Source organism: Equus asinus, chromosome X, assembly GCF_041296235.1.
Source record: "Equus asinus isolate D_3611 breed Donkey chromosome X, EquAss-T2T_v2, whole genome shotgun sequence".
Lineage (NCBI taxonomy): Eukaryota > Metazoa > Chordata > Mammalia > Perissodactyla > Equidae > Equus > Equus asinus.
This window is the reverse complement of record NC_091820.1, coordinates 139,393,079-139,421,054: the sequence shown is the minus strand read 5'-3', so window position 1 is coordinate 139,421,054 and position 27,976 is coordinate 139,393,079. Positions and strand designations below refer to the sequence as shown.

General features: G+C 57.5%; 4 protein-coding genes across 5 annotated transcripts in view; 1 reads left to right on the top strand and 3 right to left on the bottom strand.

Moving 5' to 3' along the window:
- Positions 1-1,888: 1,888 nt before the first annotated feature.
- Positions 1,889-9,846, bottom strand: FAM50A (family with sequence similarity 50 member A). 2 transcript variants are annotated; one of them, XM_070502478.1, is made up of 14 exons: positions 9,608-9,811; positions 8,326-8,410; positions 8,138-8,237; positions 7,727-7,872; positions 5,915-5,988; positions 4,739-4,815; positions 4,552-4,618; positions 3,951-4,100; positions 3,569-3,645; positions 3,161-3,215; positions 2,918-2,966; positions 2,749-2,819; positions 2,529-2,639; positions 1,889-2,370 (listed from the first exon to the last, which is right to left on the bottom strand). In XM_070502478.1, exons 1-14 carry the CDS (start codon positions 9,716-9,718, stop codon positions 2,362-2,364), a joined length of 1,182 nt encoding a protein of 393 aa, XP_070358579.1. In that variant the 5' UTR covers positions 9,719-9,811; the 3' UTR covers positions 1,889-2,361. The 2 variants fall into 2 exon arrangements, with proteins under 2 accessions (XP_070358579.1, XP_014689594.2); XM_014834108.3 differs by lacking the exon at positions 5,915-5,988 and having other exon boundaries at positions 3,951-4,012; positions 9,608-9,846.
- A 711-nt stretch (positions 9,847-10,557) lies between these two features.
- GDI1 (GDP dissociation inhibitor 1) lies at positions 10,558-16,786 on the bottom strand. Its single transcript, XM_044763801.2, has 11 exons — positions 16,446-16,786; positions 15,159-15,266; positions 14,916-15,015; positions 14,637-14,771; positions 13,963-14,161; positions 13,564-13,695; positions 12,896-12,995; positions 12,281-12,452; positions 11,857-12,001; positions 11,677-11,731; positions 10,558-11,587 (listed from the first exon to the last, which is right to left on the bottom strand). Exons 1-11 carry the CDS (start codon positions 16,488-16,490, stop codon positions 11,435-11,437), a joined length of 1,344 nt encoding a protein of 447 aa, XP_044619736.1. The 5' UTR covers positions 16,491-16,786; the 3' UTR covers positions 10,558-11,434.
- A 442-nt stretch (positions 16,787-17,228) lies between these two features.
- Positions 17,229-25,158, bottom strand: ATP6AP1 (ATPase H+ transporting accessory protein 1). The gene is made up of 10 exons (XM_070502928.1): positions 24,937-25,158; positions 24,557-24,683; positions 21,992-22,066; positions 21,531-21,724; positions 20,947-20,987; positions 20,018-20,103; positions 19,344-19,582; positions 18,689-18,736; positions 18,371-18,602; positions 17,229-18,104 (listed from the first exon to the last, which is right to left on the bottom strand). Exons 1-10 carry the CDS (start codon positions 25,083-25,085, stop codon positions 17,895-17,897), a joined length of 1,401 nt encoding a protein of 466 aa, XP_070359029.1. The 5' UTR covers positions 25,086-25,158; the 3' UTR covers positions 17,229-17,894.
- Positions 25,159-25,369: 211 nt separating this feature from the next.
- DNASE1L1 (deoxyribonuclease 1 like 1) overlaps positions 25,370-27,976 on the top strand; it is a 28,815-nt gene continuing 26,208 nt past the window's right edge. Inside the window, exon 1 of the mRNA XM_044763314.2 lies at positions 25,370-25,692. The gene's annotated coding sequence lies outside the window, so the exon portion shown is untranslated. The remainder of the gene's footprint in view (positions 25,693-27,976) is intronic.

Here is a 27,976-nt window from a genome sequence, read left to right as displayed (position 1 = left end):
AGAGGAGGATTGGCAGCAGATATTAGCTCAGGGCTAATCTTCCTCAAAAAAAAAAAGGAACAAAGCCTGGGTGAGCAAGGTAGGGCCAGCCTTCCTCTCTCTTGTGTCCTCGTGACCTAGCCCACCCCTGGGACACCACTCACTGACCTTGGTGACCTCGTGCAGTTCCAGAGCATCAGATAACACCTGTCCCGACAGCTCCCCAACTTCTCTCTGCAGCCACCCAGCCTGTCCTCTCAGCTCCACATTCATATGAATCTAAGGTCCCAAGGAGAGGGCCCCCAGGCCTAGACAGTGCCCCTCCTGGCAGGAACTCTGGCCTGTACTGGCCTCCAGGCATGAGGCCAGACGCCTGAGATGGCCCAGTGCCGGCAGCCCAGAGGAACATCTGCAAGAAGCTTGCCTCGCCAACCCTCTTCCAGCTCGGCCTTCCAGACTGCCGTGTGGCCCTTGCTTAGGACGAAGGGCTCCTCCCTTGAGCCCCCAACCATGGCAGGCTTTTCTGTCCCCTCACTGGCCTCAAGGAAGTGCGTCTCCTTCCCCTGCAGTCCCCCTGCCCCCTTAGCTCTGACCCCAAAGGGCTCCCACCTGCCCCAGCCTGATTTCCCAGAGACTTAGGCTGTTTCCAGAAACCAGGTCCTTCCCTGCCAGGAGCCAAGACTGGGCCTCACAAGTGTGTTTTCCAGAAGCTGTGGGGCCAAAGGTAGCTCCCTCAGAAACCATCTGCCATTGGGTGAGCTGGCTGAGAGGGGCTCCCTTTCCCCACAGGAAGCCTGCTCTTCTGGTGGCTTCTCAAAGAAGGCAGGAGGGGCTGGTATAGGCCAGACGATCCCCTCTCCAGAGTTCCCAGAGCCCAACAAAAGGCCCCATTGAGGTCCTCAGACTTGTCTCCCACATCTGGGACCTAGGGTCAGGCCTGGCCACCCCCTCCCTGCTGTGCCCCAAGGCGCTCTGGCCTACGCTACCCTCCTCCCTCCTCCACATGACCCCAGATGGCTCTACCGCAGACACAGGGCCGGGAAGCCCAAGAGAGAGTTCCTAGCTGCCAGCCAGGCCTCCTCAGGCAGTGGCAGAAAGGGACACAAGGCCCTGCGGGCGGGAGAAGGGCACAGGAGCCTCTGCACCCAGCAAAGCCCACTACGGTCAAATCTGCACATTTGCTAGGGAGGTGGTGCCACTCCCAGAGCTGGCGTGCTCCCCGCCAGCCAGGGGCTATCCCCTGTCCCCTCTGCTCAGTCTCAGGCAAGGGGAGGAAGGGCAGGAGCAGGGAGTGGTCAGTTTGCCTTCTTCAGCCTCGTGGAGCTGGGCCTGCCTGCCTCAGTTTACCCAAGGGGAACTGGAGGAGCTGGCTGCTGAGGTGGGGGCGGGGAACAGGAACACCCACTCCCAAGCCAGGTTCCCCCATGGGGCCATGACAGCAACCAGCCCCATGCGGTACGAGTGGGCTGGCCAGGGTGGGGTGGGGAGCAGTGAGTGCAGGAACCCACAGCAGCCTCCCTGTGTCAGGATTAGGAAGAGATGCTGGGAAGGGCCAAGAATGAGGCAAAGGGCGGGTTTGCATAGCTGTGGTGGGGACATAGTAGAGTGGCAGGGAGCCACAGGACAGCCACGTCCCCTATGGAACGGGCAGCTAGGAGACACAAGAGGAGCCCAAGGGCCTGGGAGGGTGGCCTTGGGAGGAACGCCCCACCCACCCAAAGAGCTGCACTGCCACAGAGGTGCCCCGGGGAGGGCGGGCTGGCTGCAGGGACAGCTGGGCCTGCCTGGGCCCCAGTGGGTTGCAAATGTCCCCCTTCTTCTTCTACAGACTCATGTGGCCACCCAATCCCTTCCCACCCTCTCATCCCCACCAAAGACACACTTTCTCACCAGACACAAAGACTAGAAATATTGTACGACTCCATTTATATGCATCTTCTAGAACAGGTAAATCCACACAGACAGAAAGTAGACTAGTGGGTGCCAGGGGCTGGGGGAGAAACTGCTAATAGGGATGGGGTTTCTTTCTGGGGTGAGAGAAATGCTCTGGAACTAGATAGCAGTGATGGTTGCACAACATTATGAACATACTAAATACCCCTGAAATGTATACTTTAAAAAGGTCAAAATGGTAGATTTTATGTTATGTGAATTTTTCCTCAATAAAAACATTTTTCTTCACAAAACAAAGTGCAGGTGTTTCAACTCTAACATGTACATTTCTTTATCATAAAAGAAAAAAAAACAGTAAATAATCAGCTCCGTCCTCCCTCAGGCCACCAAGTCACCGGAGCGGGGAGCTGGGGTGCCTGGAGTCCTGGACACAGGGAGCTAGGGAGACTGCAGGGAGTCGCAGGAGCCAAGGCTGGGCCACCTCCGCGTTCACCGGATCTGGTGTGAGGACGAGGGGACAGAGAAGGGAAGCTGGCCCGTCACCTTTGGTCCTCTAGCAGGGCAGGACAGTCCACCCAGAACCAAGCCATTTCCCCTCCCCCCCCAGCTTGAGCTGCCTGCCCAGCACTAGGGCCACCTTGGAAGGGCCTCCTCACCGTGTACTTGTCCCATTTCTTCTCGGGGTCGTACGGCTCCCAGCGGCTGGCAGGGAAGATGTGCTTGTTCTTCTCGTACCAGCTCCGCAGCACCACCTTGCCCGCATGCGACTGTGGAAGGGAGGAGGGCCGGGCCCTGTGGCTCAGGGGCCCTGGCTGCCTGACTTCTCCTTCCCGCCACTTCTCCTCCTGCCTGCCCAGCGCCCTGGCACCACCGTACCTCGTCCTTCTCCACGGTGGCATCACTGAGCAGCCTCACATCATCGTGAACGTCAAAATTAAAGAGTGGCCCTGCAGGGGAGAAGCAGCCGGCCCACCGTCACGCTGCCTCCCTGCAGTTTGGGGACAAGTTGCTGGGGAAGGGGAGGGGCTGGGTCGGACAAACTCACCACTCTTCCCTCGTGCCTTGGTGACGATGAAGTCATAGAAGCTGTGGTGCTAGGAGCCAAGGGCAGGAAAGCCACAGCTGATGACCCATCTCGGCCTCTCCCGCTAGCCACATGCAGGCTCTACTCCCTACACGGCGCCCAGCAGCCCAAGCCAGAGCCCCAGAGCGGGCCCTCTCCTGCAAAGCCCCCAGGCACGCCAAAGGCCCCCCTACCTGGGGCTGTGGGGAGAGAGAAGGGACTCACATGGGGTATGATTAGGTCTTCCTTGATGTACATGAGCTGCTCCACCCCAGCTGACCTGAGGGAGAAAGGCAGGAGGGTGTGGACGGACAAGGAAGCGGCCAGCCATGGCAGGCTGCAAGGTGGGTGAGCCTGGGACCAGCGCCCCGCTGTCCTCCACCTCTGGGCTCAAAAACAAGGCAAGCCAGCTCGTCTAAGCTCCCTGTGGTGAGAAGGATGGAAAAAGGAGCCTGACCCTCTTCTCAGGGGCACAGTGCCCAGCACGCCACCTTTCTATCCAGGGAGTGGTCACCCTGGTGCATGGCAAGCAGAAGCTACCGCCTGGGGTCTCTGGTACCAGGGCTAGGACCAGGGTGGGTGCTCACATGGCCACTTGCTCGGGCATGTGCATGTGCGCACGCACACACTCACCTGAGCTCACTGAAGTCCTTGCGCAGGATTTCGAGCGCCTTCTGCAGGAACTGCTGCATTGTGTTGCCCTTTTTCATCTGCATGAGTGGCCAGAGAGCCGGCATCCAGGAAACCAAGGAGTTGGCAAGGGAAGATGAAAGCCCAGAGAAGGGCTCTTAAGAAGGCAGTGAACTAGAGGCCCCTACCAGGGACCCTGGAGTCCTTACTACCCCCAGAGTGGGCAAGGCCCTCTTTCCTGCTCTCCCCAGGATCCCTAGGGGCCACCCACATAAAGGGGCCTTCGGGCTTCCAAAGTGAGGACAGAAAGCTCCTTTCTGCTGAATCCAAAGGAGGCTGGGCCTGAGGGACGTGGGGATCGGGGTACCGGTTCCACACTGCCTACCTTGACAGTCCGTCGGTGCCCAGAGCCATCCCAGTAACTGAAGGTAATTTCAATCTCCTCGCCTACAAAGCAGAGTTGCCTCTTGGCCTCCAGACCTGTGTGTCCCTGCCCCGCGACAGCTCCCTGGGGCTCAGGGCACTGCCCAGAGAACTGTCGGCAAGGGAACCAAGAAAGCCAGCTGGGCCGCAGCCCTCGCTGCTTGCCGCCCCCGGTGCCCCAAGGCCGGGCCAGGTGCATCCCCTTTGGCAACCACTCACTCTTTTTTTTTAAATGAATTAATTTTTTTTTCTTTTATGTTTTTGGTGAGGAAGAGTGGCCCTGAGCTAACACCTGTTGCCAGTCTTCCTCTTTTTGCTTGAGGAAGAGTGGCCCTGAGCTATCACCTGTTGCCAGTCTTCCTCTTTTTGCTTGAGGAAGAGTGGCCCTGAGCTAACATCTGTGCCAGTATTCCTCCATTTTGTATGTGGGATGCTGCTACAGCGTGGCTTGATGAGCAGTGTTAGGTCCGTGCCTGGGATCTGAACCCATGAACCCCAGGCTGCCAAAGCGGAGAGCACAAACTTAACCACTACGCCACCAGGCTGGCCCCGCAACCACTCACTCTTGATCTTCTCCTGCTTGGCTTCCCACTCCTGCCGCAGCTCTTCCCGGAGCCGATTCTCCTCCTCCTGAGAGGAAATGGGTAAAGGAGGGAGGCCCAGGGCTGCTCAGGGGGCACATAGGGCCCCGTTCCCTAAGTAAAAGCCTCTGCCAGAGCCGGGGCTGGGGCCGGGGTCAGGTGCCTTTACCTCCCGGTCTCGGTCAGGCAAGAAGCTTGTGTCCACATCTGGGTTCTTCCCCAATTTCCTCTTCTTTGTGGTGATCTCTAGAGCAAAAGGACACATAGGAGTCAGCTCCATGATGGGCCCCACTGCCGGGGCACCCTGGACCTTCACTGCTTGGGCCTCAGCTCAAACAGCACCTCCTCAGAGGCTTCCTGGACCATCCCGGCTGGGATGCACCACCCTCTGCTCCCAGCCACTGTGGCGTGCGCCACCCTCTTCACAGCACCTACAGAGACCTAAACGGTGCTCTTGCCAAGAAGCCTTCACCTTGGTCTCCACTGCCAGCAGCTGGACAGGAGAGTGGGGACCATGTTCTTGTCCCATCAGCTGTGACCTGGAGTACCTTGGGGGACTTAAGGCATCAGCGCCAGTGTCAGAGAGAAGAGGGGCCCCTTGTACACTGGAGGGGCAGGGCATCCACAGAAGGGCGGATGCTTGGGGAGGGCCCCCTGAGGGCCAAGAGCTGTGCTCATCACAGTCACCTTTCTGGTGTCCTCTAATCCTCACAATAGCCCCAAAGGGGTATGACATTCCTTTTTCCCAGGTGAGGAAACCGAAGCTCAAAGTCCCATGGCTACTACACTGGAGCCAGCAGGGAGAAGGAAGGGAAAGGCGCCACTTGGGCTGAGGCCATCTTGGACTCTGGGACTTGGTTTCCCCAGTGAGAACACAGATGAACTAGAACAGTGGTTCTTCAACTTGCTGGTCTTGGCACACCTGAACACTCTTACAAGTTACTGAGGACCCCAGAGAGCTCTTGTCTATGGGCACTGTAGCCATCAATATTCACCAAATTAGAGATTAAGCCTGAGAAACCCTGAAGACTCAAGAACATGAAAGCACGCACTCTGTTAGCTGTCGAAGCAATGACATCATCACATCACGTGGCCTTGGGAAAACACCATCACACACTCATGAGAACGAGAGTGCAAAAGGCCAAGAAATAGTTTTGACCTGGAGACCTCCTGAAAGGATCTTGGAGACCCCGAGGGGTCCCTGGAGCACTCTTTGAGAACTGCGGGCCTAGGAGACAAGCCTACACCCCAGTCTGCTGCTCCAGGGCAGTGGTTCCAGAGCCTGGTTACACATTAGAATCACCCAGAGTGGGCCAGCCCGGTGACGCAGCAGTTTAGTTCGCACCTTCCGCTTAGATGGCTCGGGGTTCGCTGGTTCAGATCCTGGGCACGGACCTACACACTGCTTATCAAGCCATGCTGTGGCAGGCGTCCCACATATAAAGCAGAGGAAGATGGGCACGGATGTTAGCTCAGGGCCAGTCTTCCTCAGCAAAAAGAGGAGGATTGGTGGCAGATGTTAGCTCAGGGCTAATCTTCCTCAAAAAACAAATGAAAACAAACAAACAAGCAAACAAAAACAACCAAAAAAAGAATCACCCAGGGGCCGGCCCTGTGGCTGAGTGGTTAAGTTTGCGTGCTCCGCTTCGGTGGCCTAGGGTTTCTCTGGTTCGGATCCTGGGCACAGACATGGCACCCCTTGTCAGGCCATGCTGAGGTGGCGTCCCACATAGCACAGCCAAAAGGACCCACAACTAAAATATACAACTACGTACTGGGGAGATTTGGGGAGAAAAAAGCAAAAAAAAAGAATCACCCAGAAAGCTTAAAAAAATCTCACACCACTCCCCCATCACTGAGTTCCCAAAACAAAACCTCCGAGGGTATGGAAGTGCCCAGAAAGCCCCAGTGACACACAGCAAGGCTGACAGCCTTCCCTGAGACTTGCACTGTCTAAAACAGTGGCCCCTGCCACCTAGATGCGTAGCTCATGTGACAACGTGCTGATGGTAACATTCTGCATATCGAGTATTACTAACTAGTACTGAAATTAACTTTGCCCATTTCTTTTCAAGTCTTTTACTGTGGCTCCTGGAACATGCAAAACCCCGGGAAGCTCACAGGCTCTTCCTCCTGACCACAGTGGCCGCTCCTCTCAAAGCCATCACACCCGGCCTGTCATCACACTGTGCAGTGCCATGTCCTGCACTGTTCCCTGGCCATCACGCTTTCTAAACCAGCCCAGGCCTACCACTGCACCCTCCCAAGTCCTCAGATGTGTCCACTCCTGCCTGCTCCGCTTCTGGGCACACTCATCTCTAGACTCCACACACTTCCCCACCCCCTATCTCTCTGGCTGCTAATGAGATTCTCCTCATCCTGAAGGCCTCGCTCAACTGTGCCCCGATTGGAGACTTTCCCTGAGCCCTGGGCTGGCCTCAGGCCCTGGCAGGGCACATGTCCACTCATGTGACTCCCACAAGGAGGGGCAGCACCTTGCTTCTGTCCATCTGCCTCAGCTCTGGCCTGGCCCGGAACAGGTGCATGCACCTAGGAGCCCCATGCCAGCTTCCTCCTTGCTCATCAGCCTTCTCAAGTTGCCCCTGTTGTCCCTTGTTCCCTCGGCTGAAACCTGTACTGTCCAATTAATAGCCACCGAATTTCTGTGGCTGTGTCGATTTACCTTGGAAATAATCAAACAGAATTAACAATTTGGTGTCCCAGTCACAAGAGCCACATGCTCAGGTGACACCTGGTAGCGCAGATGCAAACACTTCCATTATCACAGAAAGCTCTACTGGCCAAACTGGTCTACACCATCTTCTCCCCTCCTCAGTCCATCCTCCACCACGGGACCTACAAAGGGCAGCTACTGGAGCCTCCTTTTTTTTTCTCTTTTTTTGGGGAGCCTTCTTGCTTGGGCACCAGCCTCGCTCTGGCAGCCTCTCACACTGAAGCCCCACACCCCTGACCAGCAGTTGCACACCTGGCTCGGACTCACTCTGCCACTGAGGTGAGCCCCTCACTCAGCTTTGCACACGGAGCACACCTGGCAATCGAGGTGGTGTGGCGGATGTGCTTCTTCACTCTAGAGCCAGAAAGCCAGGACAGAGCTCTGCTGGCAGCGCCCCTTCCTGGGCCCCCAGCCTGCCCTCACCTTCCCTTTCCAGCTCTTCCTCATAAATGACCACCTCCTCCTCCTCCTCCCCTGCCTCCTCTTCCTCCTCTAGAGTGAAGGACAGGCTGGAGATCTTCCGCTTGGCCTCCTTCTTGCGCTCCTTCTCTCGCAGCTTCTCCAGCTTCCTGCCAAGGCACGGGTGGCTGTCATGCACCATGTCCTGGGCCCCGAGGCCTCTTCCCTGACCCAGAGCCACCTGTGTGCTCAGTGTGGGGCCCCTGTGGTGTGGGCCCAGAGGAATCCTACTGCCTTGGGTGACTCCAAGCTCATGGGCAGGGCTCTGATGACAACACAGGGGTCCCCCCTTCAAGGTGCAGGAACCACCTGCCCAGTCCCCAAGCACTAGCTGCATCTCAGGGGAGGGCTGCTGGCAGGGAGGGGAGGACCCACAGCTGCAGCTCCTTCGACTGCTCCTTCTTGGCCAGCTGCTTCTCCCGCTCCTTCACCAGTGCCTCCTGCTTGGCCTTCATGTCATTCAGGGTCACAAGACCTGTGAGGAGACACAAGGGTAAGGGTCAGTCACCTGGAGCCAGGGTGGCTCTGAGTCTGGGAGAAGATGGCACGCACGCCTCGCTCACCCACGGTGCTGGACTTGAGCTCCGCCTCCACCGCGTCGTAGTGTGCAGAGAACTTCTTGTCAATGTTGGATTTCATTATGTTCTCCTGTTGGGGAGGGAGAGAAGCAGTGAGGGCCACCCACCACCCCACCGTGCAAGAGAGGACCGGAGTTCCAGTCTCAAATCTGTCCCCGGACTATGATGTGACCTTGGGAAAGACACATTCTCTTTCCCTAGTTGATGGAAGGTCCCACAGGGCTGCGAGGGGCTCTTCCAGTGCTGAGGGAGCCAAATGGGCTCATTTCCCTGCGACCTCTGCACTTCTCTGGCCCCTCCACATCTCCAGCTGGGGACCAGAGCTCCCTCAGTGGCCTGAAGCCACAGCCCTAGCTGCCTTTGGCATTTTTCATGAAGTTCTGGAGACCCAAGCCAAGGGGTGACAGAAGAGAGTGAAGAGTGGCCAACAGGCCTAGTCTCCTACTGAGCAATGTTATGTTACTCCCTCTTGGCCTCAGATGTTGCCAGTGGCTTCCCATGAGGCTGCCCCGCTCCAGCCCACTTGGTACTATGTAGGTCCCTCTCTGGCCAGTGGCCTCCAAAGGAGGTGACCAGCAGAGAAATGTACCTCCAGCTGGCTGGAGAGTCTGCACTGAGACAGGAGGGGCAAGGCAGGAGCGTGAACCAAGGCTGAGCCAGGCCTCAGTGTGCGGCTGCTTCCTTGGGCCTGGCTGTCACAGTCCCTAAGGTAGAAGTCTGCTCTCTTCTCACGCCCTGAGTCCCTGCTCTTTGGATGAGTCTTTCCCAAAGGTCCAAGCAGAGGGCTCTTCCTTCCTGACCGCCCACTGCCACTGGCCACTCACTGAAGCCCTTAGTGAACTGCTAACCCTCCAAATGCTCAGCGCCTGCCTTTGTCGCGGGGCTCCGGAATGAGCCTCAGCGGCCGCTGGATTGGCAGGGGCCTGGGGAGCCTGCCCTTCCTGGTAACCATTGGGTCAGAACAGAGGCCTCGCTCTTAGGGCTGAGGGGCCAGAGCCAGGATGCCCTGTGCCCGCGAGGGGCGCCCCAATGCCACCAAGGGAACCATTGGTGGCTCCCTCCTGTTGGAGGCTTGTCAAAAGCTAGCTCGTCTCAGCCTTCTGAGCCCATTCTACAGATAAGCAGACTGTCGCCGGCTCGCTTCTGCCTCTTGCGGGAGGTCAGCGAGCAAGGGTCCCGCCCCGGCTCGCCGCCCGCGCTCTGCGCCCGCCGCCGGGACTCGCGGCGGGCGGCGCGCATGCTCCGAAGCGCCCAACCCCGCCCGCACCTCGGCGATTCGCTGCTTCATCTGCTCCATCTGTTCGCGCTGCTTCTCCCGCTTCTTCATCAGGTGCATGGCGCGACCCGCCTCGCTCGCGGCGCCCTTGTACTGAGCCATAGCGGTGGCGGCGACAGCGACAGCGGCCTCACCGAGTCTCAGCGGTTGCGGCGGTAGACGTGCAGTCAGCTGACGCTCGCGCCGTGACGTCGGTCACCAGGGGACGCGCGGGCGCCCCGCCCCGCCCTGGCACGTGACCGCCCGCCGCCCCGCCCCGCCCCTTCGGCCGCACGAGACTGGCCTCGGGTCCTTTGCGCTTCCCGTGCCCCCGCCCGAGTCTGGTTCCCGGTCCCTCGCTTCCCCAATTCCTCGACGTGAACCCTTGGCCTGAGACTGGTCCCCCAGCCCTACTTCCTCGGGTTGACCCCAATGCTGGGCTCCCGCGTCCTCCCATTTCCTTGATTGACGCGGGCCCAAGGCTAGACCCCCCTCCCCTCCCCAGTTCCCTTGCTGCCTCCCCTGCAGGTCATCCCGGTTTCCCGTGCTTCCTCAACTTTGACCCCCACGCAAGACTGGGCCCTAGGCCCTAATTTCCCCAGGCCATGAGGCTGGGGTTCTGCTCCCTCTGCTTCCTTCTCCTTGAATTGGAAGCAGGGACTCCGCCCCCTCTGCTTCTTCCACTTTGACCCCCACCCCAGGCCAAACCTCTCAACCCCACTTTCCCCCACAGTGACCCCCAAGGGCTGCAGTCCTGGTGCAGGGTGGCCTTAGACAGGTCGATGTGACTTCTTTCCTCTGTACAGCCTCTTTCTGTTCAGAAGCTCTGTAATTTCCTGATGATGAAGGTCACCTTTTACCGCCGTCAGGAGCTCTAAGACTTCCAAACTCAGCCAGCCGGCGTAACAGCCTAAGCCCCACCCAGTGTCCAGCTTTTAGGAAATAAAGCTAAAGATCTGGGCTCAGGTTTCAACAGTTTTATTGGGAGGTTTTGTTTTCTGTGAAATACACTAGAGGCTGGGGAAGGGGACACATTCACTTTGCAAGATAAGGGTTTCCCACCACTAAGGGAAGGCGTGGAGCAGGGCGGGGCACACTGGGGTTTGGATCCATTTTCCCACCTCCTTCTGCTTTGCTCACATTTCTTTTCTCTCTCAGCAAGTACCAGAGGACACAAACACAAAGACAAGAAATAAAAACAACAAAATCAACCTCCAATGGGGCCAGACCCAAGCCCTCTCCCCTCTCAGGCTGTGACAGGGCTGGGCGGGCCAGGGTAGCTGCTCCACAGCCCCAGGCCGCACCAGAAGGCTGCCGTGAGGGGCACAGCACTCCCTTCTCAGATGGGGTGGGCCCAAGTTAATAAATTAGAATAAATTATGGGCTGGGGGAGGGGAGGAATGCAACTTTGTGCTAGGAGGGCCCCTTCTCTCCAACACACAAGAAGGTTGGTGGGGGAGGCAAGGGGCATCTCCAAAGGCCACTACAGTGGGGCGTAAGAGCAGTGGGGGCAGAAATCAGCTTTTCCTCCACGTTCTTCCCAAACAGCAGAAGAATTAGGAGTGGGAGGAAGAGACACACACAAGGAAAGGAACCTCTTTTCCCAGGATAAGGAAGGGCCAAGAAAGAGGATGCTATCCAACCCCCCGTCTCCCAAACCATCGCTAAGGTTAAGGATTTGGTCAGTGAATCAATGAGGTGGGTGACAGGAATGTGGTGGGGGAAGCAGAGATGCTGGGAACAGGGGTGCCCAGCCAGACCGGTCTCCCCAGCCCTCGAGGAGAACAGACTCGGGTGGGGGGAGAGGGTACCAGGGGCTGGGGGAGGGGGGTCTGGCAATCACTGGTCAGCTTCTCCAAAGACGTCATTCTGTTTGCGCTTCATGTTCTCAAAGTCAAAGGCGGAGCCTGCCATGCGCTTGTAGATGTCTTTGATGTCGTTGCAGGTTGTCTCAAAGTGTGTGGTGGCATCATAGGAGCGGGAACAGAACACCTGCAAACAGCCAGAGTACCGGCCCTGGGTGAGTTGAGCAGGGGCCCTGGGCAGGCAGCCAGAAGCTGGGGCTGGGACAGGCTGCTTACCTGGCTCTCAGAACCATCGTCAATGGGCTCATACAAGTCACTGATGGCCACAAACCTGAGGAGCAGATGGAGAGGAGGAGATAGGCCTCACAACCAGTCTTGCCTTCCCTGGTCCCTGCTCCCCTAGCTCCCCAGCTCCCTTCCTCCCCCCAGCCTCGGTCCTGGTTCCCAGCCCCTCACTTCTGATCAATGGGCTCCAGCAGCTCCAGGGCTGGCTCAACCTCCTTTTCAGGCTCGGAGGTCTCCACCGTGGTGCTGGCGATGGCGATGTACTTGCCCTGCGCAGCGACGTTGTGCGCATAGGAGATCATGCACACATAGATGTCTGCCCACAGGAAGAGCTCCATTAACGCAGGCACAGAAGGCTCCTGGAGACTGCCCATCCCTCCCCAGCCCCACACAGTGGGCAGCGTCCAAGCTGCCACCCTCCCAGAGGGGAAGAGTCCAAGTCATTCAATCCCTAGAGCCCCAAGTCATGGGGCCTGTGGTGCAGGTCCCCATTCTTCCATGGAGGGATCAGGTAAAGAGCCCCAAGGCTGATGGGGAGAGGAAGAGCCACCCCAAAGAGAACACACTGGAGGAAGTCATGTGGGGCTCGGCTTACCTGACTTCCTGTTGACCTGGTTCTGGGGGATGATGATTTGGCAGGAGTTGGCATCGTTGGTGTTCTTGATGGGGTGGCTGAGGATACAGATGATGCGGATAACCTGGCCAGCCTTCCGCACACGGTCCGGAATGTAGCTGGGGTCACAGATGAGCTGCTTGCAACGGGCCACCTGTGAGAGCAACGAAGGCCTTGTCCCTATCCAATCACTCCCCTAGACAGTCATGGGGCTGGACCCACAGCAAGTGCTGGCAGCTCCAGCAGGCAGGGCGCTCCTCTGAGCTGTCACCACTGCCCCTCCTGTAGCATACAGCTTCGTCCTGCACCTCAGGGAGGTGGGCACTAACTCGCAGGGCTGAGCAACCCCCTTTGCTGAGACACTCTGATCAGGAACACTCCCTGGACCCGAGACAGCATGTAGGCTTGGAGAGTTACCTCTAGCCAACAGGAATGGCCATGTAGACTTTTTCTGGAGCCCCAGTCCCCAGCCTTCAGAGGCCCTCAGAACTGAGTAGCAGTAGACCCAGCAGAGCCAGGGTTACTGGGAAGAGAGCCTGTAAGGAGGGAACCAAGCCCTGCCCAGACCATCATGACTGCATTGTGGGGAATGCTTACCTCTCCTTCAGACTTCACGCCCACCACCTTGCCATTCTCCATAATGATGTCATCCACAGGTTTGTTCAGCATATACGTCCCCCCATAGATGGCACTCAATCTGTAGTGGGAGAAAGGACGATGAAGTCCTTCTCCCAGGAGAAACAGGGACTAGTGCCACTGCACCCTCCCCCCACCACCACTGGGGTGCAGAGGCCACCCCAGGCAGCCAGAGCTCAGGAGACCCAGTGGTTCTTCCCAGCTTTGTCACTGCCACAAACTCAGGACTGAATTCAGAGCACTCCTTCCTCTCTGGAGCTTCAACCCAGAATGTTCTCCAAGGGGCTAGTATGAGGGTGGCACGAGGGCATGGCCCCTCACGAAAATGGTCTGGGGAAGAGAAGGAAGAGCTCTGGAGAAGCCCTCACTCAAGGTTTCAAGGCCCTGGGCCCAGTCCTAGCACTGCCTGACTCCGGCTGGGAGCTGAGCAGTCCCACGTGTGGAGGCCTGGTTCTTCAACTCTGCACTTCAACACACTGCTGTGGCGCCCCATTGCCAAAAGGTGGCACGAAGTAAATTAAGACCACACGGGAAAGTACAAAATACTACGGAAATGCTCAAGGAGACCGTTTCCATTCTTGGCCTTAGTGCTACTCAGTACTGCCAACTGAAAGGAGCCATGCCCTCACCTTGCAAAGCCCTGGGGCAGCTCGCCAAGGCCATAGAGTGGGTATAAGTATGGGCTCTTGCCATACCGGGCCAGGGACTCGCTGTACAACTTGATGCGGTTGATGGTCTCAAGACAGGGCTGGTCCAGGTAGCTGGGGGCACAGGGTCAGGAAAAAAGGTTCCAACAGGAGCACTCCCAGCTTACCCTCAGCCAGGCACCAGGCCAGCCTTCCCACCACCCCCAATGGCCTGGGGAAGACTATGGGTGAAATGCTGGGAAGGGACAGGAAAGGCAACAGGTGACTGTGTGGCTGAGTACAAGAGATGCGCAGGGCGGGCCGAGAGAGCAGCAAGCAGGAGTAGGGAGGGCAGGGTGCAGGCCGGGCAAAGGGTGGTCCACCATGCCAGCTTCCCCTCACTCATCAGTGCGGTAGAGCGCCAGGGCGTGGCCAGTGAAGTCGATGACATCCTGGCCCAGGTCAAACTTCCGGTAGACTTCACGCATGCTGGTGCTCTGGGGGTCGACACCCTCAAAGGTCTTGGGGTCATTCTCATCAAAGTTTGCCACAAACACCAGGAACTTGCGGAAGCGCCGTTTCTCGAACATGCCCATCAGATCTGTGGAGGCAATGTGAGCCTTCGCACCACAGAATGTGACCCTCTCCTTCCTACCAGGCAGGTTGAGAAAGCAGATGCCCTAGCTCCCAGCAGAGTTCTGCTGCTGACCACTGTGTGACCTTAGATTAACTCCTCTGCCCTTCTTGGCCTCAGTTTCCCCATCTGTATGAAGAGGCAGCTAGGCTACGCAGGCTCTGAGGGCCCTCCCTGTTCCGACACTTGGGGATATTTCACTAGTCAGGTGGAGCCCCTGTCAAAGGCTGAAGTCTTTCAAGAAAGAGTCCCCCCTTGCACATCCCCTGTGTGTGTGGACTCCCCTCCTCGCAACCAGTGTGAGGCCTGGCCTGGGGTGGTGCAGGGAAGACAGAGCAAGGAACTTCTGGTACTGCATGGGGAATGCGACCTGGGGCAAGGGGCACCCTGCTCTGAACAGCTGCCCCCCCATGATTCTCTGGCTCAGGGGACCTGCACTCACTGGAAGCCAAGGCTTCGGTCTCAGTGGACGGCACTTTGTAGATCTTGCCCCCCTTGTAGACAAAGCTGCCCTCCACCACCTTGAAGTCCAGGTAGCGTGTCACCTCTGTATACAGTAGCATCTTTACCAGCTGCCCTGCGGGGTGGTTGGGGGAAGGCAACAACATCAGCATGGCTCCCTCCAGAAGCTCTAGCTGGTCTAGCTGCCCCTTCTCTGGACCCTGACCCTCCTCTGGTCATCCCAATCACCCCCTCCCAATACCTCCTTCGTCTCCCTCACCATTGGCCATGAGGAATTTGGGGATCAGATCAACGTTCCAGTCTCGGCCCCGGCCCATCGCCTCAGGGGGACCCTCCAGCAATTGAAAACGTTTATACAGCTGCAAGCAGAAGGGAGAGAAAGAGGGGCACCTCAAGTACTACCCCTTCCCACCCCTGCCCCCTGCCCAGAGAACCTGGGGAGCTGATTCGGCACCCTATGTGAGAGGTCACTGAGGGATGGGCCTGGCCTGGGCAGCCTCACCTCTTCCAGCGGTGTGATGGAGGAGCTCTCACCCCCATAGTAGGGGTTCCGGTCCATGTGCAGCACCTTCTTCCCATTCACGGACATGATGCCTGACAGGATGCATTCCTGGGGAAGGAGTGACATTCGCTGCACTCCCCATCCTGCCCACATTCCCACCAGCAGCCCTGATTTGTTCCCCACCCCAAACCTGAGAGGGGAGCAGAGCTAGAAGAACCCTACTGCAAAGGACAGCTCCTTCCACCCCTGGCTGGTCACGTCGCCTAAAATTGGGGGCAACTGCTTTACCTGACCACAGCCTCCTTTATAACCTTACTGAGCAAAGTGGCAAACAAGGAGAGAAACACTAGCAGCGTTGAGAGAGAGAGAGTGTCCAGCCGACGCACAGATGGTCTTCCGGCAACTCACATGCCAAGAAAGTCATCTATCTAGTACAGCCACACGGAAAGGCAAATAGGACATAATGAGCCACGGAGAAGACCCAGCTGGACAGCGGAGGGTACCCGAAAGGGAAGTGAAGAAAGGCTCACCCGATCTTGAAATCGCACGCCCCACCCTGGGCTGCTCTTTCCTCAAAGGGCAGGAGCCTCTGACCCTGAGCCTTCTGGGCCACGGGAGTGGTTTCTGTACCCAGACTGAGAGAGATGAGTCTCTCGGGGGTGTTCAAACGGGGTTTGAGAATGGAGAAAGATAAACACCCTCACCCATCACTATCACCGGCTCAAGGACAAAGGCTGCAGATACTACTCAGCCTGAGGTCTCCATGGAAAACTAGGATGGGGTAGCAGGAATTCAGTCACTGCCCCACGCTGCTCCTTCTAGAACATTCCCTGGATCCCCGGGCCCCATAAGAAGTCGGGGAGGCAGGATGAGGGCCCACCCTGGCAAGGGCCCCACACCCGAGGTCCCCGTACCAGGACTGGCGCAAGATGGGAGGGGATGCTGGGCCGGTGAGGGAGGCAGGCGACTAGTGAAGGCCGGGTGGGTGGGGTCAGGGGGCACCCAGGGGCGTCGGGCCGAGTGGGGGTGCCTTTTCCGGCCCGGCAGGCCAGAATGGGGAGGTGGGGAGGAGTCAGGGGGCAGCTTCTTGGAGACGAGGCCACGGCGGTGAGTAGAGGCGACGTCGCGGCGTTTTGGGCACGGGGCTGTCTTTTCGGGGAGCCGAGCGCCGGGGGCGGCAGCACCGCAGCACGCAGTGACGGAAGGATGGGGCCGGCAGCCGACAGCTGCAGCAGCGCGGGAAGGAAGGGACGATGTGGGGTCCCGGGCGCCCGAGGCCGCACTTACGGTCAGGCCGGTCCCCAACACGATCACATCGTATTCCTCGTCCATGGTCAGGCCTCGGTGCAGGCGCCCGTCGGCTCCTCCTCCTCCTTCACCACAGCCGCCGCCGCCGCCGCACTGGACCAAAGATGGCGGCGCGTCGGCCGCCGCCTGACCCGTCCGCCGCGTCAAAGAGTCCCGGCCCCTCCCCGCGCCCTGCCGCGGCCGACCAGGGCCGCTGCCTGTCCGTCTCGCCTCCCAGGAGGGTTGCCGGAGCCCGGACGCCAACACCACCGCGGCTCCGCGGGCAGCGGCGCTCGCTAAGGGCGCTGAGGAGAGCGGAGCGGGGCGGGGCGGGGCTGGGCGGGGCGGGCCGGCGGCCGGTGCTGCGGCCCACGAGGGATCCGTGCGCGGGAGCCGCGCGCGCCCCGCCCGCCCGCCCGCCCCTCCCGGCCCCGCCCCCCGGGAGGCTCGGCGCGTTCCCGCGGGCTGGGCGCGCCGCTGCGGCAGCCGGGGACGGCTCCTTCCGCACATGAGCGCAGCCATTATCACGGCTGTCTCCTCCACGCGCTGAGCATCCCCGCGCCACGGCCCTCTCCCTACCCTAGCCGGTTAGGGACCCAGCTTGCTAGAGACCCTCTCAGCCTGCCCTGGCTCCCAGAGAGGCAGCCCGCAGGGGTCCTGCGAGGCCCTCCTGCTTCCCTTGGCCTGGCTCGGCTACAGCTACATCCGGGCGCCTCCTCCCGCAGCCCTCAGCCAAGCGCATCCCTCGTGACCAGTGCAGAAATGAGTGACAAGAGGCCCAAGCATGGCAACCCGTCTTTATTTTATTAGGAAGGAAACCACTGAGTACCCCAAGGTCCTGCCAGGTACTCCTGGCAGGGACATGCCAGAAACTCAGTGTTCACACCCAGCCCACCCGCCGTGAAGGTCCCTTCCTTGTCAGGCCACAGAAATAAACCCCAGTGTACTGCTTATTGTTAGCATAACATCATCAAAAAGCAATAACGCCAGCCAAGTGGGACAGACAGTTAAACAGTACTTCCGCACCCACCAAACTTAGGGAACCTCCAGCTCCTGGCTGCTGCAGGGAGCTCCATAAAGCCTGGGGAGGGAGCACTGGCTACACAAAAGCACTATAAACAGCAAGGGGTGAAGGTGGAGAGATGAGAATAAATAAGGAAAAAGGGGAAGGGGGAAGGGCCCTAGAACTCATGTCCCCTCCCCTCACAACGACCAAGCCTGGGAGATTTGTCTACTATCAATGCAGAATATATATAGCTTGTTGGTAGAGATGGAGGATGGGCAGCCCCAGGAAAGCCCCTCAGTTGAACAGGGAGCAAGACAGACTGAGGGGAGCTGCGGGTTCATGCTATGGTAGGAAGAGGGGAAGCCCTTCGGTCCAGCGTCCCTTGGAGTGGGAAAACAACAACCTGGACACCATCATGCCCCCAACCCCTCGTGGGCACAGGGTCACACAATCTGGGTCAAAGAGATGGTGGGGCCCTTGTGGTCATCAAAGCGGTCCATGGTCTTGAGGCTGAGGATCATGTGCAGGCCATAGGTGAAGATGAAGAGCATGAACAGGGAGGTGAGCAGCCCCATCCAGATGCCAGGGGAGAAGAAGCCGGCACAGTCACTGGCGTAGGAGAACTGCTCACCTGTCACGTTGAAGGCCTGGATCTGGGGGACAGAAAGAACCACATAGCCCCACGTAGAAGGAGGCCCAGTAAGGGCTGGGTTCCCGAGTGAGTGGGTAGTCCAAATCTCATGAGATAGGAGCACGGTGGGGACAAGACTCTCAACTACATTCCTGAGCCCAAACCCAAACCCAAAGGATGCTGGGACTCTTCAGGCCTCTGCTCCCTCCGCCTTCTCCCAGTACCCTGCGACCTCCAGCCTGGGCTCCCCGACTCTAGACTCAGTCTCTCGCTGCTCCCCACTCCTACCTGGAAGTCCTGAAGTGTCATCTGCCAGAGAGAGGGCTGTGTGCGGGGCACAAGGAGATTGCCGTTCTTGTTCATACTGCTGACGTACTCGCAGTGGAATGAGTAGATGCTGGGCCCTGTGACCCGGGAGGCGTTGAAGGAGACAACAGAGCCGTTGCTGTGGATCTCAAGGCGCTCCATGGTAAACCAGTGCCGGGCAGACACGGGGTAGAAGCGGTTAGCCAGAATAAACCTGAGGGAGGCCACGGGGTATCAGACAGTTGGGTAGGCCATGGCCACACCAGCCCGCCCACACCTCAGCCACTCCCTCAGACTCACTTGAATGTCACCGTGGTACCAAACAGGTGTTCATAGGTCAGCGACAGCCTGCAGAACCAAAGTAAGAGACACATCATCAGGCTCTGCAAGGGCCTTGAACATCTTAGAGCAAGTTCCTCAGATCTACTCCTACCTAAGCTGCCCTGCGGCCGCACAGCCACCTGAAGAGGCAGCACCCCGACTTGACAGGTGGGAAAACTCAGGCCCTGCCACATTCTAGGTCAGGAACCAGCATGCAGGTCCCCCGCCTCCAACTGAGGGCTCCTTCCTCTGGTTCCCTCGAGCCCATTGCCCCTCCTTTCAGCTCCCTCTTGGAGTCGCTGAGGTACCCGAATTGGGCTTTGGGGGTGAGGACTGTCTCTCTTGCCACACAGGGAGAATAGAGGAGCCCCAGAGCTGGTTCAGGCCTGGTATGTGCCCTCATGGAGTCACATTGAGATTGCTCAAAGAGGAGGCGTCAGGTTCCCAGGTGATTGGGAAGTGTTAACAACCAAGGTCCCAGCCAAGAACTAGAGGGCATGGGGAGGCAGAACTCTGAGCAACCCCCACTCCAAGAGCCCTCCATCAGCCCCATCCCACAGTACCAGCTGCATCCTCCCCGTGAACACCCCCGCCAACACACACCCACTCATAGTGGCAGGTAGCTTGCTCTTACCTGGCAAGGGAATCATTCCAGAAGGAGCCGGTCAGATTGAGCTCCTGGACCCCAAATGTGAGGGAAGTCAGGTCCTCCCACTGGCCCCTGTATGCCACCGAGAAGTTTTGGGCCCAGAACAGGATCCGAGGGGCAGTGTCATTGTAACTCACAGGGGGATGGATCACAGATGATGCTGGCTGTTTTTGCAGCAGTTGGCGACCTAGGCCCCCAGCCACCATGGCTATATCACGGGCCACCTGCAGAAACAGCCCACAAGCCTTCTCTCAATGGCCCTGGGAGTGGGCCCCAAACCAAGAGGCCTGTCTCCGCTGTCTCCACCGGGCACCCCCTCCACCATCTGCAGTCCCATGGGTCATACTTGGAGGCCTTTCCTCCAGGAAGCTTTCCCTGGCTGGCCCCTAAGCTTTTGTGAAATTTCTAGTCCCTCCAACTTGGGAACACTTGGACTATTGTCTGCGTATGCCAGCCTGTAAGGCTGCCAGGCCAGACGGAAAGCTCCTGCCTGGAAGGAGGAAGCAGGACTTTACGGTTCACCCTCGTCCCCCCGATGTTGGCCCAGGGGAGAAGCGGGCCTCTCCAAGGCACTCCACTTGGAGCCATCGCCCCTCCAGGCCGACTCACGACACAGCCTCTGCCCATACCTCCCAGAGCCCCTGCAGAAAGGCATATACCCTGGAAGGGCGGACCGCAGTGAGGGCTGCTGTGTACGGGACGTCTTCAGACTTGAGCATGTTCAGCACCTGCCCGATGACCTCATCTAAGGGACAACAGGGAGAGCAGAGAACAAGGTCATAGGCAGTGCTTACAGCAACGCTCCCTACACCTGTTAGAAAGCACGTGACTGTCGTTGCACAGCAGAAGCCAGCAGAGGCAAGGCTGTGACCTTCCACACGCCATTTCAGTGCCCCCTCTTGATGGCGCTGAGTGGGATCACCTCGTTGAGGTGGGGACCACCAGATGTCTGCACTGTAAAGTCCCTCTACCTCTGGCAACTGGCACGTCCTCTGTGGTGGGACACTGAGACCCTTGCAGAGCCAACTCCCATCAACCTTCACCACTGTTTTCAGTTTCCATTGAGGATCCCTAACAGCAGCTGCTTCTCATCCCACCTACCCCCAGCCTCCCCTGGACACCTGCGGCCCTCGGTCGTCCACTCCCTGATACCAGCCCTAATTAAGCAGAACAAGAAAAGACACAGAGATGGAGAAAACTCCAAATCCACCTGCGGAAGGTCTCCAAGACTTTTCCATGGGGTGACTGTCCTTTATAGCAAAAAGAAAACAAGCCCTCAGAACTGTTTTTGAAATGCTGCTGGTCTATTAAACCCAAAACTCTAGGATTCATGCTGCCTGAATGGAAACTGGCTCCACATGTTCCCACATGGAGGGCCCCGAGATGTCCTGACACCTCTGCCAGGCAGAGCCCAGCTGGAGAGGGGCGAGGGCTGGGGGCCAGCATTTCTCTGCTGAGCTGCCAGGTGCTCCAAGAAGCAGGGGGGCCTCCCTGGGAATGAGGAGGGGTTGAGGAGCTGCAGGCCAGCTCTCTGGGGCCCAGGGCTGGGGGAGGACAGAGACTGTGCACCCTCCCTGACCTCACTCACCATTGCCTGTGAGGACTTCCCTCGGCGCCATCAGACCCGAGCTATGGAAGATACAGAGCAGGTGAGCCCCCACAATCCAAACAGCTCTCCATGGCTCCAGGCCGCCTCCCTTCAGGCCCCCGTCCTTCCCCACCAGCCCCGCTCACTGAACACACTCTAGCGGGGGCACACTCTAGTGGGGGCTCTGGGGGCCGTGCTCACTCCTCCCTCTGCACCTTTGCTCACCTCATTGCCCTGCCTGGAATCCCTTGCCCCTTCTCCCCCGACTTCACAGTCCCACTCAAGTCCCTGCCACCTACTCCATGAATGGGTCCTGGCTAGGCGAGTTGGCTCCACACCAGCAGGGCCCACTTCTGCCTTGTCTCTGGAGGCCTGACAGGCCTAGCTCAATGCCAGGCACTGACTCCTGAGTCACAGCCTGGCCAGAGGCCCTTCCCGCCTCTTCTAGCCATACAGGGCACCCTCTGGAAGGGCTTCAAGGGGAGAATAGGAGGACTATCATCTTTGGCTGAGTTGTGCTACCAGAGCCCAGAGCTTAGGGTCTTGCTGCTCTCTGGGCCCAGAGGCTGGAGGCTGGGCCATACCTGGCTGTGTAGGGCAGGCGGATGAGCAACAAGGCTGGGAGGCTGGCATTGAGCTTCAGCTCCCGCAGGGTGGCCAAGTCCACGTGCAGGGGGCTGGCCCCAAGCTTCTCCTGCAGGTAAGTGGTCAGAGTACTGACCGCATACCAGTCAACAGCGGGAAGCACCAGAGAAGAGGGGGCCAGGTCCAGGGCATTCTGGGGGCAGGGGAGAGGCAGGAAAATGAGTTAGCAAGGGACCAGTGGGCCTGCGCCAGCCCCCAAACCTCTCTGGCAGTCCTCCTCTGGCAAGCTACACCCCATCCACCCACACAGGGGTCTCATTCCAGGTCAGAAAGAAAACGCCCCACACCCTAGGCCTTGCTACCCTCAAAGCCAGCCGCTCTGGTTCCTAAGGGGATAGTTCTTACCACACTGGGGGAGAGGCAAAGGATGGCCAGGCCACGGCTGGGAGAGGACTCTTACCTCCAGGTTAGCAAAGGCACTGTCCTGCTTATTCCCAAACACACCACCGTGCGCCGTGAAGTCCTCAACGCTCAGCTAGTAGGGAAGCAGGAAAGACGGCCTCAGAAGGTTGGGCCAGGGCAGGGGGCAGACACCTTCCCTGTGCATTTGCAGGGCCAGCAAAATCTCATTTTGAGTCAGATCTGGTGTGGTCAAGAGTGACTGAGGCCGTGGCTGTGGGGAGTGGATGGAAGGTTCTCTTTTTTGGCCAGCAGCCTCCCGGCAGAGTGAGAAAACACAGAAGGTAGTCAGCTGACGTGCGAGAACCTCAGGAGTAAGAGTCAGCCGCCTGCCTGCAGACAAGAGGAACTGGGCAGGGAAGAGGGAAGCGGTGGGGCGGGGGTGAGAGCAGCCAGGAGCATGTGTGGCATGCGCCCGGCACGGAAGTCAGAGAAAAGGAGAACCTGTGTGCCAGCTGCGACAGCTAGAGCTGCCTCCGTCCAGGCTGGACAGGACCCTTTTCAAAGGAGGATGAGAAGTCCCCCTCCCCACCTGGTTTTGGTGGAAGGGGAGAGAAAGGTGCAGATCTTGGAACATGCTGGAGAAAGCACTGAAGTCTGAGCTCGCTGGACCACAGTAACCCTGACCCCATCTCTTTTCCTCTGCAACCTAGAGATGTCCTTCAACTCCTGCCCCTCTAACCCAACTCCCAGCTTCCTCTGGCTTTTCCAGTTAAGCCCAGAGGCGATCTTAATCAGCTTCCCTAACCTCCTTCTGTTTAGTATACACACTTGCCCAGCCTCCTCTCCCTTCTGGGCAAGAATCCTGATGTTGTCTGGCCTCTATCTGGCCTGTCTGGCTGCCTGGGCTCTCATTCTGAAAGCCTAGGGACCACCATGGTGTCCTCATGGCACTCCCTGCTCGAAATCACCCAGGGCTTCCTGCCACATTTAGAACTGCAAGCAACCATTTCCCCCTCATCTCCTAGCTACGTGGCTGACCATCTCCTATCCCTTTCTCTCACTCACTACACTCCAGCCACAGCGGCTCTGCTGTGGGCTCACCCAAGAGTGCTCCTTGCCCAGGGCCTTTGCACCTGCTGTTTCCTCTGCTATGAACACCCTCCCCCCATCCAGCCACATGGCTCCGTCCCTCCCTCCCTTTAGGTCTCTGCTCAGGTATCATCTCCTCAGGGAGCCCTTGCCCGAGCCCCTTTATTTTAAACAGCATTGCCAGTCACTGTCTCCTTAGTCTATTTCCTTTTTCTCTAAGGACTATAGCACTGACATTATATCATATACCAACTTAGCATTTCCCTGTCCCCCTCACGAGAATGTCAGCTTCCCCAGGGCAGGGGCTGAGGTTTTTCTGCTCACTGCTATGTCCCCAACACTTACTACCTGGTACATAATAGGCAGTCCATACTTGGCAAATCAATGAGTGAATGAATGCCATAAGATGGGGGACCGCAGCTAGATGTTTTATGTGGATTACAAGAATTGCTCCAGGGGCCAGCCCCATGCTCTGCTTCAGCAGCCCAGGGTTTCACCAGTTCAGATCCTGGGAGCCGACCTAGCACTGCTCATCAAGTCACGCTGAGGCGGCGTCCCACATGCCACAACCAGAGGGACCCACAACTAAAATAGACAACTATGTACCTGGGGGGACTTTGGGGAGGAGAAGAAAAAATAAAAAGTTAAAAATTTAAAAAAAAGAATTGCTCCTCCTAGCCCCCTGATGGAGGTAGTGTGTTCAGTTACAGATGCAGAAACTGGCATTTGCAGATTATTTCACACGTCCAAAGGCTGGTAAGTAGTAGAACTAGAACTGAATTCCAGTCTGACTCTATTATTTACCACCTTCTGGAAGGATTACAGGCCGGCATGACTACCACCACTTGCCCACAGAGTGAAGGAGCAAGACCACAAAGGCAATGAGCCATACAGACCACCAATGAGGAAGGGACAAGCAGAGGCTGGATAACCTTCGAAACACTAATCCTACGCTGCCCTAGAATTTTCTCATGGTCTATGGGCCTGCTTTGGGGACAGAGACCTGGATGGGAGGGAAAACAGTGTGCCTGTTAAGAGCGCAAACTGAGGGGTCTGACAGACCCAGGCTGGAACTAGTTGTGGTAATAATGCAGATAATGACATCGGTTTAGCAGGGTGCATATACAGCATTCAGTATAGAATAATTTTTTTTATTATCTGCATTATGATCATTACAGTTAGAATCACAACTCTGCCATTAGCTGTGTGACCTTGGGTAAATCATTTGCCCTCCTTGGGCATCAGTCTTCCCATCTATAAACAGGATCAATAATCCCCACCACGTAGAGTAGGTCAGATAAGTGTTGGGCACTCAGTGGGCATCTGGCCTCTGACTCCCTGCTTCCCCCAATCAAGTGGGTGCCATTTCTAGGCCCTCACCATTCCCACTGAACACTCTCCTACAGGCTTTCCCAAGAGAGGCGCCACACCTCCCTAACAGGTGGGACAATGTCAGATGGGCCTTAGTGTCCTAGGGGGAGGATGCCTGCCTGCCTCCTGATGACCAAGGGAGAGAGGGCTGGGGCGGGCGCACCTTGTCCTGCAGGAAGAGCAGCACATTTCGGGGGCCCAGCTCCAGGGCGGGGTCTAAGTAGGTAGACAGCTGCATGTCGCTGGTGATGTGGCCCTCGTGGGTGTCGGCCGCAGGAGCCCACAAGCCTCTGGCAGGAGACACAGGAGATGCCGTCAAGCGGGGGTGCATGGCTTGAGATTCGAGGCCCGTGTGCTCCTAGCTCGATGCAAGGGGCCCGGAGCTCTGACCCGGAGCTGACTCGCTATGGGCCGCCGAGCGAGGGACAGTTCCCCTCTGGGCCTCGCTGCCGCTCGCCGAGGACAGCCCTGAAGTCGGGCGAGTGCACCTCAGCCGCCTCGGCGCGCACCCCGCCCCGCCCCGCCCCGGTTCGTCCCGCTCACCGGTCACTCGACCACAGCACCAGCGGCACCTGCTGCTCCGTCGCCGCCGCCGCCTCCGCCACCAGAAACAGCAGCAGCCACCGCATCTGCCAGAGCTCAGGAGCCCGCCGCGTCCCCGCCCGCACCCGAGCCGCCGCTGTCGCCGCCATCACAGCCTCGGCCTCCACTGCCTCGGCCACCGCTGCCGCCGCAGATCAGGTGACCTTCGGCCGCCTGAGCTCCGCCCCGCGCCGCCATTGGCCCGGGCTCAGGCCTGCTCTCCAGGGCCGCAGGTGATTGGACAAAGTACATGTCACTCACAGCCGCCCCGTTTCACTGGTTGGCTCTACGTGTCTCCAGGCGCGCACGCTCCAAATAGAAAAGGGGGCGGGGCCGAGCTCGGCCACCTCCCACCGCCCGCCTGCGGGCACCGCCCGCTGGGACCTGGTAGGACGGGCGGGGCTTAGCGGGGCCCGAGCGGCCTCCGCTCCACAGGTTCCCACAAGCACAGTTTCGCCCCTCCCTGTTTTAATCTTCTTTCCACTTAAAATTGCAAGAGTGGTTTCTTTTTCCTGCAGATTGACCCTCCCTGAGAGAGGTGAGGAGAGTAGAGGGCCCAGGGTAGCGTCCGGAGTAACACTAGCCCTTACAGCGGGCAGGGAGGAGGTTCCAGAGGAGAGATCGGAGAGCGTCAAAGAAGGGGAAAACCCAGGGAGAAGCGTGCTTTCAAGGACACCGTGATTAACAATGTCAGTGTCAGCTGCTGCCCGGAAGCAGGTAAGATGAGGACCGAAAACTGTTTCTTGGACTTAGCAACAACTGGAGACTTTGGCAAGAGCGATGTCAGTTTGAGGAAGTGGAGACACGGTGTAGGATTGTCTTTTCTCGAAGTTTGCTTTGAAGTGAGGAAAGAGAGTGACACCTAGAATCAGAAAGTGGGAGGCACTGCCTCAAACGAATCGGGGGACTTTCATCTTTTTCTATACCATTTTTGCTTTCTCAGATTGGTGACTGTTAGCAACAAACAAACAAAAAAAACCCAATAACCCAATATGGAGCTCTTGTTAAGGATATACACTGATTTATTTAAGAGAAAATGAACTGATGTCTGCAATTTAGTTTGAAATGCACCAAATTAAGTGGAGAGCAGCACAGGTACAGAGATAGGTGTGTGATAAAGCAATGACACTAACATGTGAGTGGCAGAATCGAGAGGATAGGTATTTGGGTGCTCGCTGTAAGGTTTTTGTGACCTTGCTATATGTACTGGGTTGAACGGTGTCCCCCGAAAGTTCATGTCCATCCAGACCTTGTAAATGTGACCTTATTTAGAAATCATCTTTACAGATGTGATCACGATAAGGTCATGCCAGATTCAGGAGGGCCCTAAATCTAGTGACTGATGTCCTTAAAAGAAGAGGAAAATTTAGACAAAGATACACAGGAAGAAGGCCAATTCACGCTGGAGACAGGAGACCAATTAGAATGATACAGCTGCAAACCAAGGAACTCCTGGAGCCACAGGAGCTGGAAGAGGCAAGGAAGTATTCCTCCCTAGAGCATGGCCCTGTTAACACCTTGATTTTGGACTTCCAGCCTCCAGAACTGGGAGAGAATAAATTTGTGTTGTTTTAGGTCTGCAAGTTTGTGGTAATCTATCACGGCAGCCCTGGGGAACTAATACACTATATATTTGACATTTTCCATAATAAAAATATGGGGAGAAGAAAGTTTGATAATGCCCATTGTTGGCAAGGATGTTAGGAAATAGAATCTCACCTCCACAGTGGTGAGAGTATCAACTGGTAGAACCTTTTTGGAGGATAATTTGGCAGCGTTGAACAAACTATAAAATGTGTATGCCCTTTAACCAAGTGATTGCCCTCTTAGGGATCCATTCAACAGAAATACTCAGCTGAGCACAAGACACACATACCAACGGGGCCGTTGCAGCACCATTTGTAGTTGCAAAAATTTGGGCACTTATGACTGGACTCTGGGACGATGTGCCCAGCCAGTGCTGCTGCCACCCCTGCCTCTCAAACACCAGGACGTTTGTGTCTTGAACCAGAAGACTGCTGAAGAAAACTACCACCCCCAGGGCCGTGCCTCTCATTAGCAGAATTCAGTCTGCATGCAGAGCCCTCAGTGCAGCGCAGAAAAGCATACCAGAAGGAGGGGCTGGATGCTGGGAGCCACCACACCATGGACACAATAACTCTCACCCAGCCCCGTGTAGCGGACGGCTCACTGATCACCTCAGCTTGTCAGAGAAATGGCTTATGGGATTGTAGTCGGGTTTGTTACAAGTGTGGCTCAGTCTAGGACCGTGGCAGTTGAGCTGGAGAGAGGAGGTGGGCTTGACAGGACATGGTCGAAGAAGACAGTGGCTGAAGGTGGCTCTAGGGTCTCTCTGAGTTGGGGACTAGGAGATGAGGTCTCTTGGGGACAGTTAAGTTTAGGGTGTTTGTAGGGTCCCCAGGTGGCAGTGTCCAGGCCAGCTGAGGGGAGAAATTTGTGCTGAAGCTTGCTGTATCCCCAAAAGCCCTGGAGCAGTTTGAAGCCCTAGAGCCGTGATCTGACTTGTATTTTAAAGGCCAATCTGGCTGTGGTGAGCAGAGCAGATGAGAGGGGATAAGAGTGGCAGCAGAGACCAGCAGGAGGCTGTTGCTGTCGTCTGGGAGAGGAATGACAAGGGCTTGGCCAGGGTGCTGGAGGGGTGGAGAGAGGGCCAAAGAGACTGCAGAAGTTGGTGCCTCAATGTTGGTCTGAGACTGGGATTTGACTGGCTGGCATGATGGTAGGGTGGAGGCAGGTGCCCTGGGACCATTTGAAGGGAGAAGTTGGAGCCTGGGCAGCTAGTGGGTAGGGAAAGGAGGGACTGGTCCACCGCACGTTCAAGTCCTTCCCTTGGTTGGCCCTTGCTCTCATTGTGGCCTGGGGCTCAGTGGCATTCCCTCAGTCAGTCATTCAGTCACTCACTGAAGTCCTGGAGAGCCTGCTTGGGCCCAGTGCCCTGTGGGGAAAGAAACGAGGACCCCAAACCTCATCGCAGCATGGG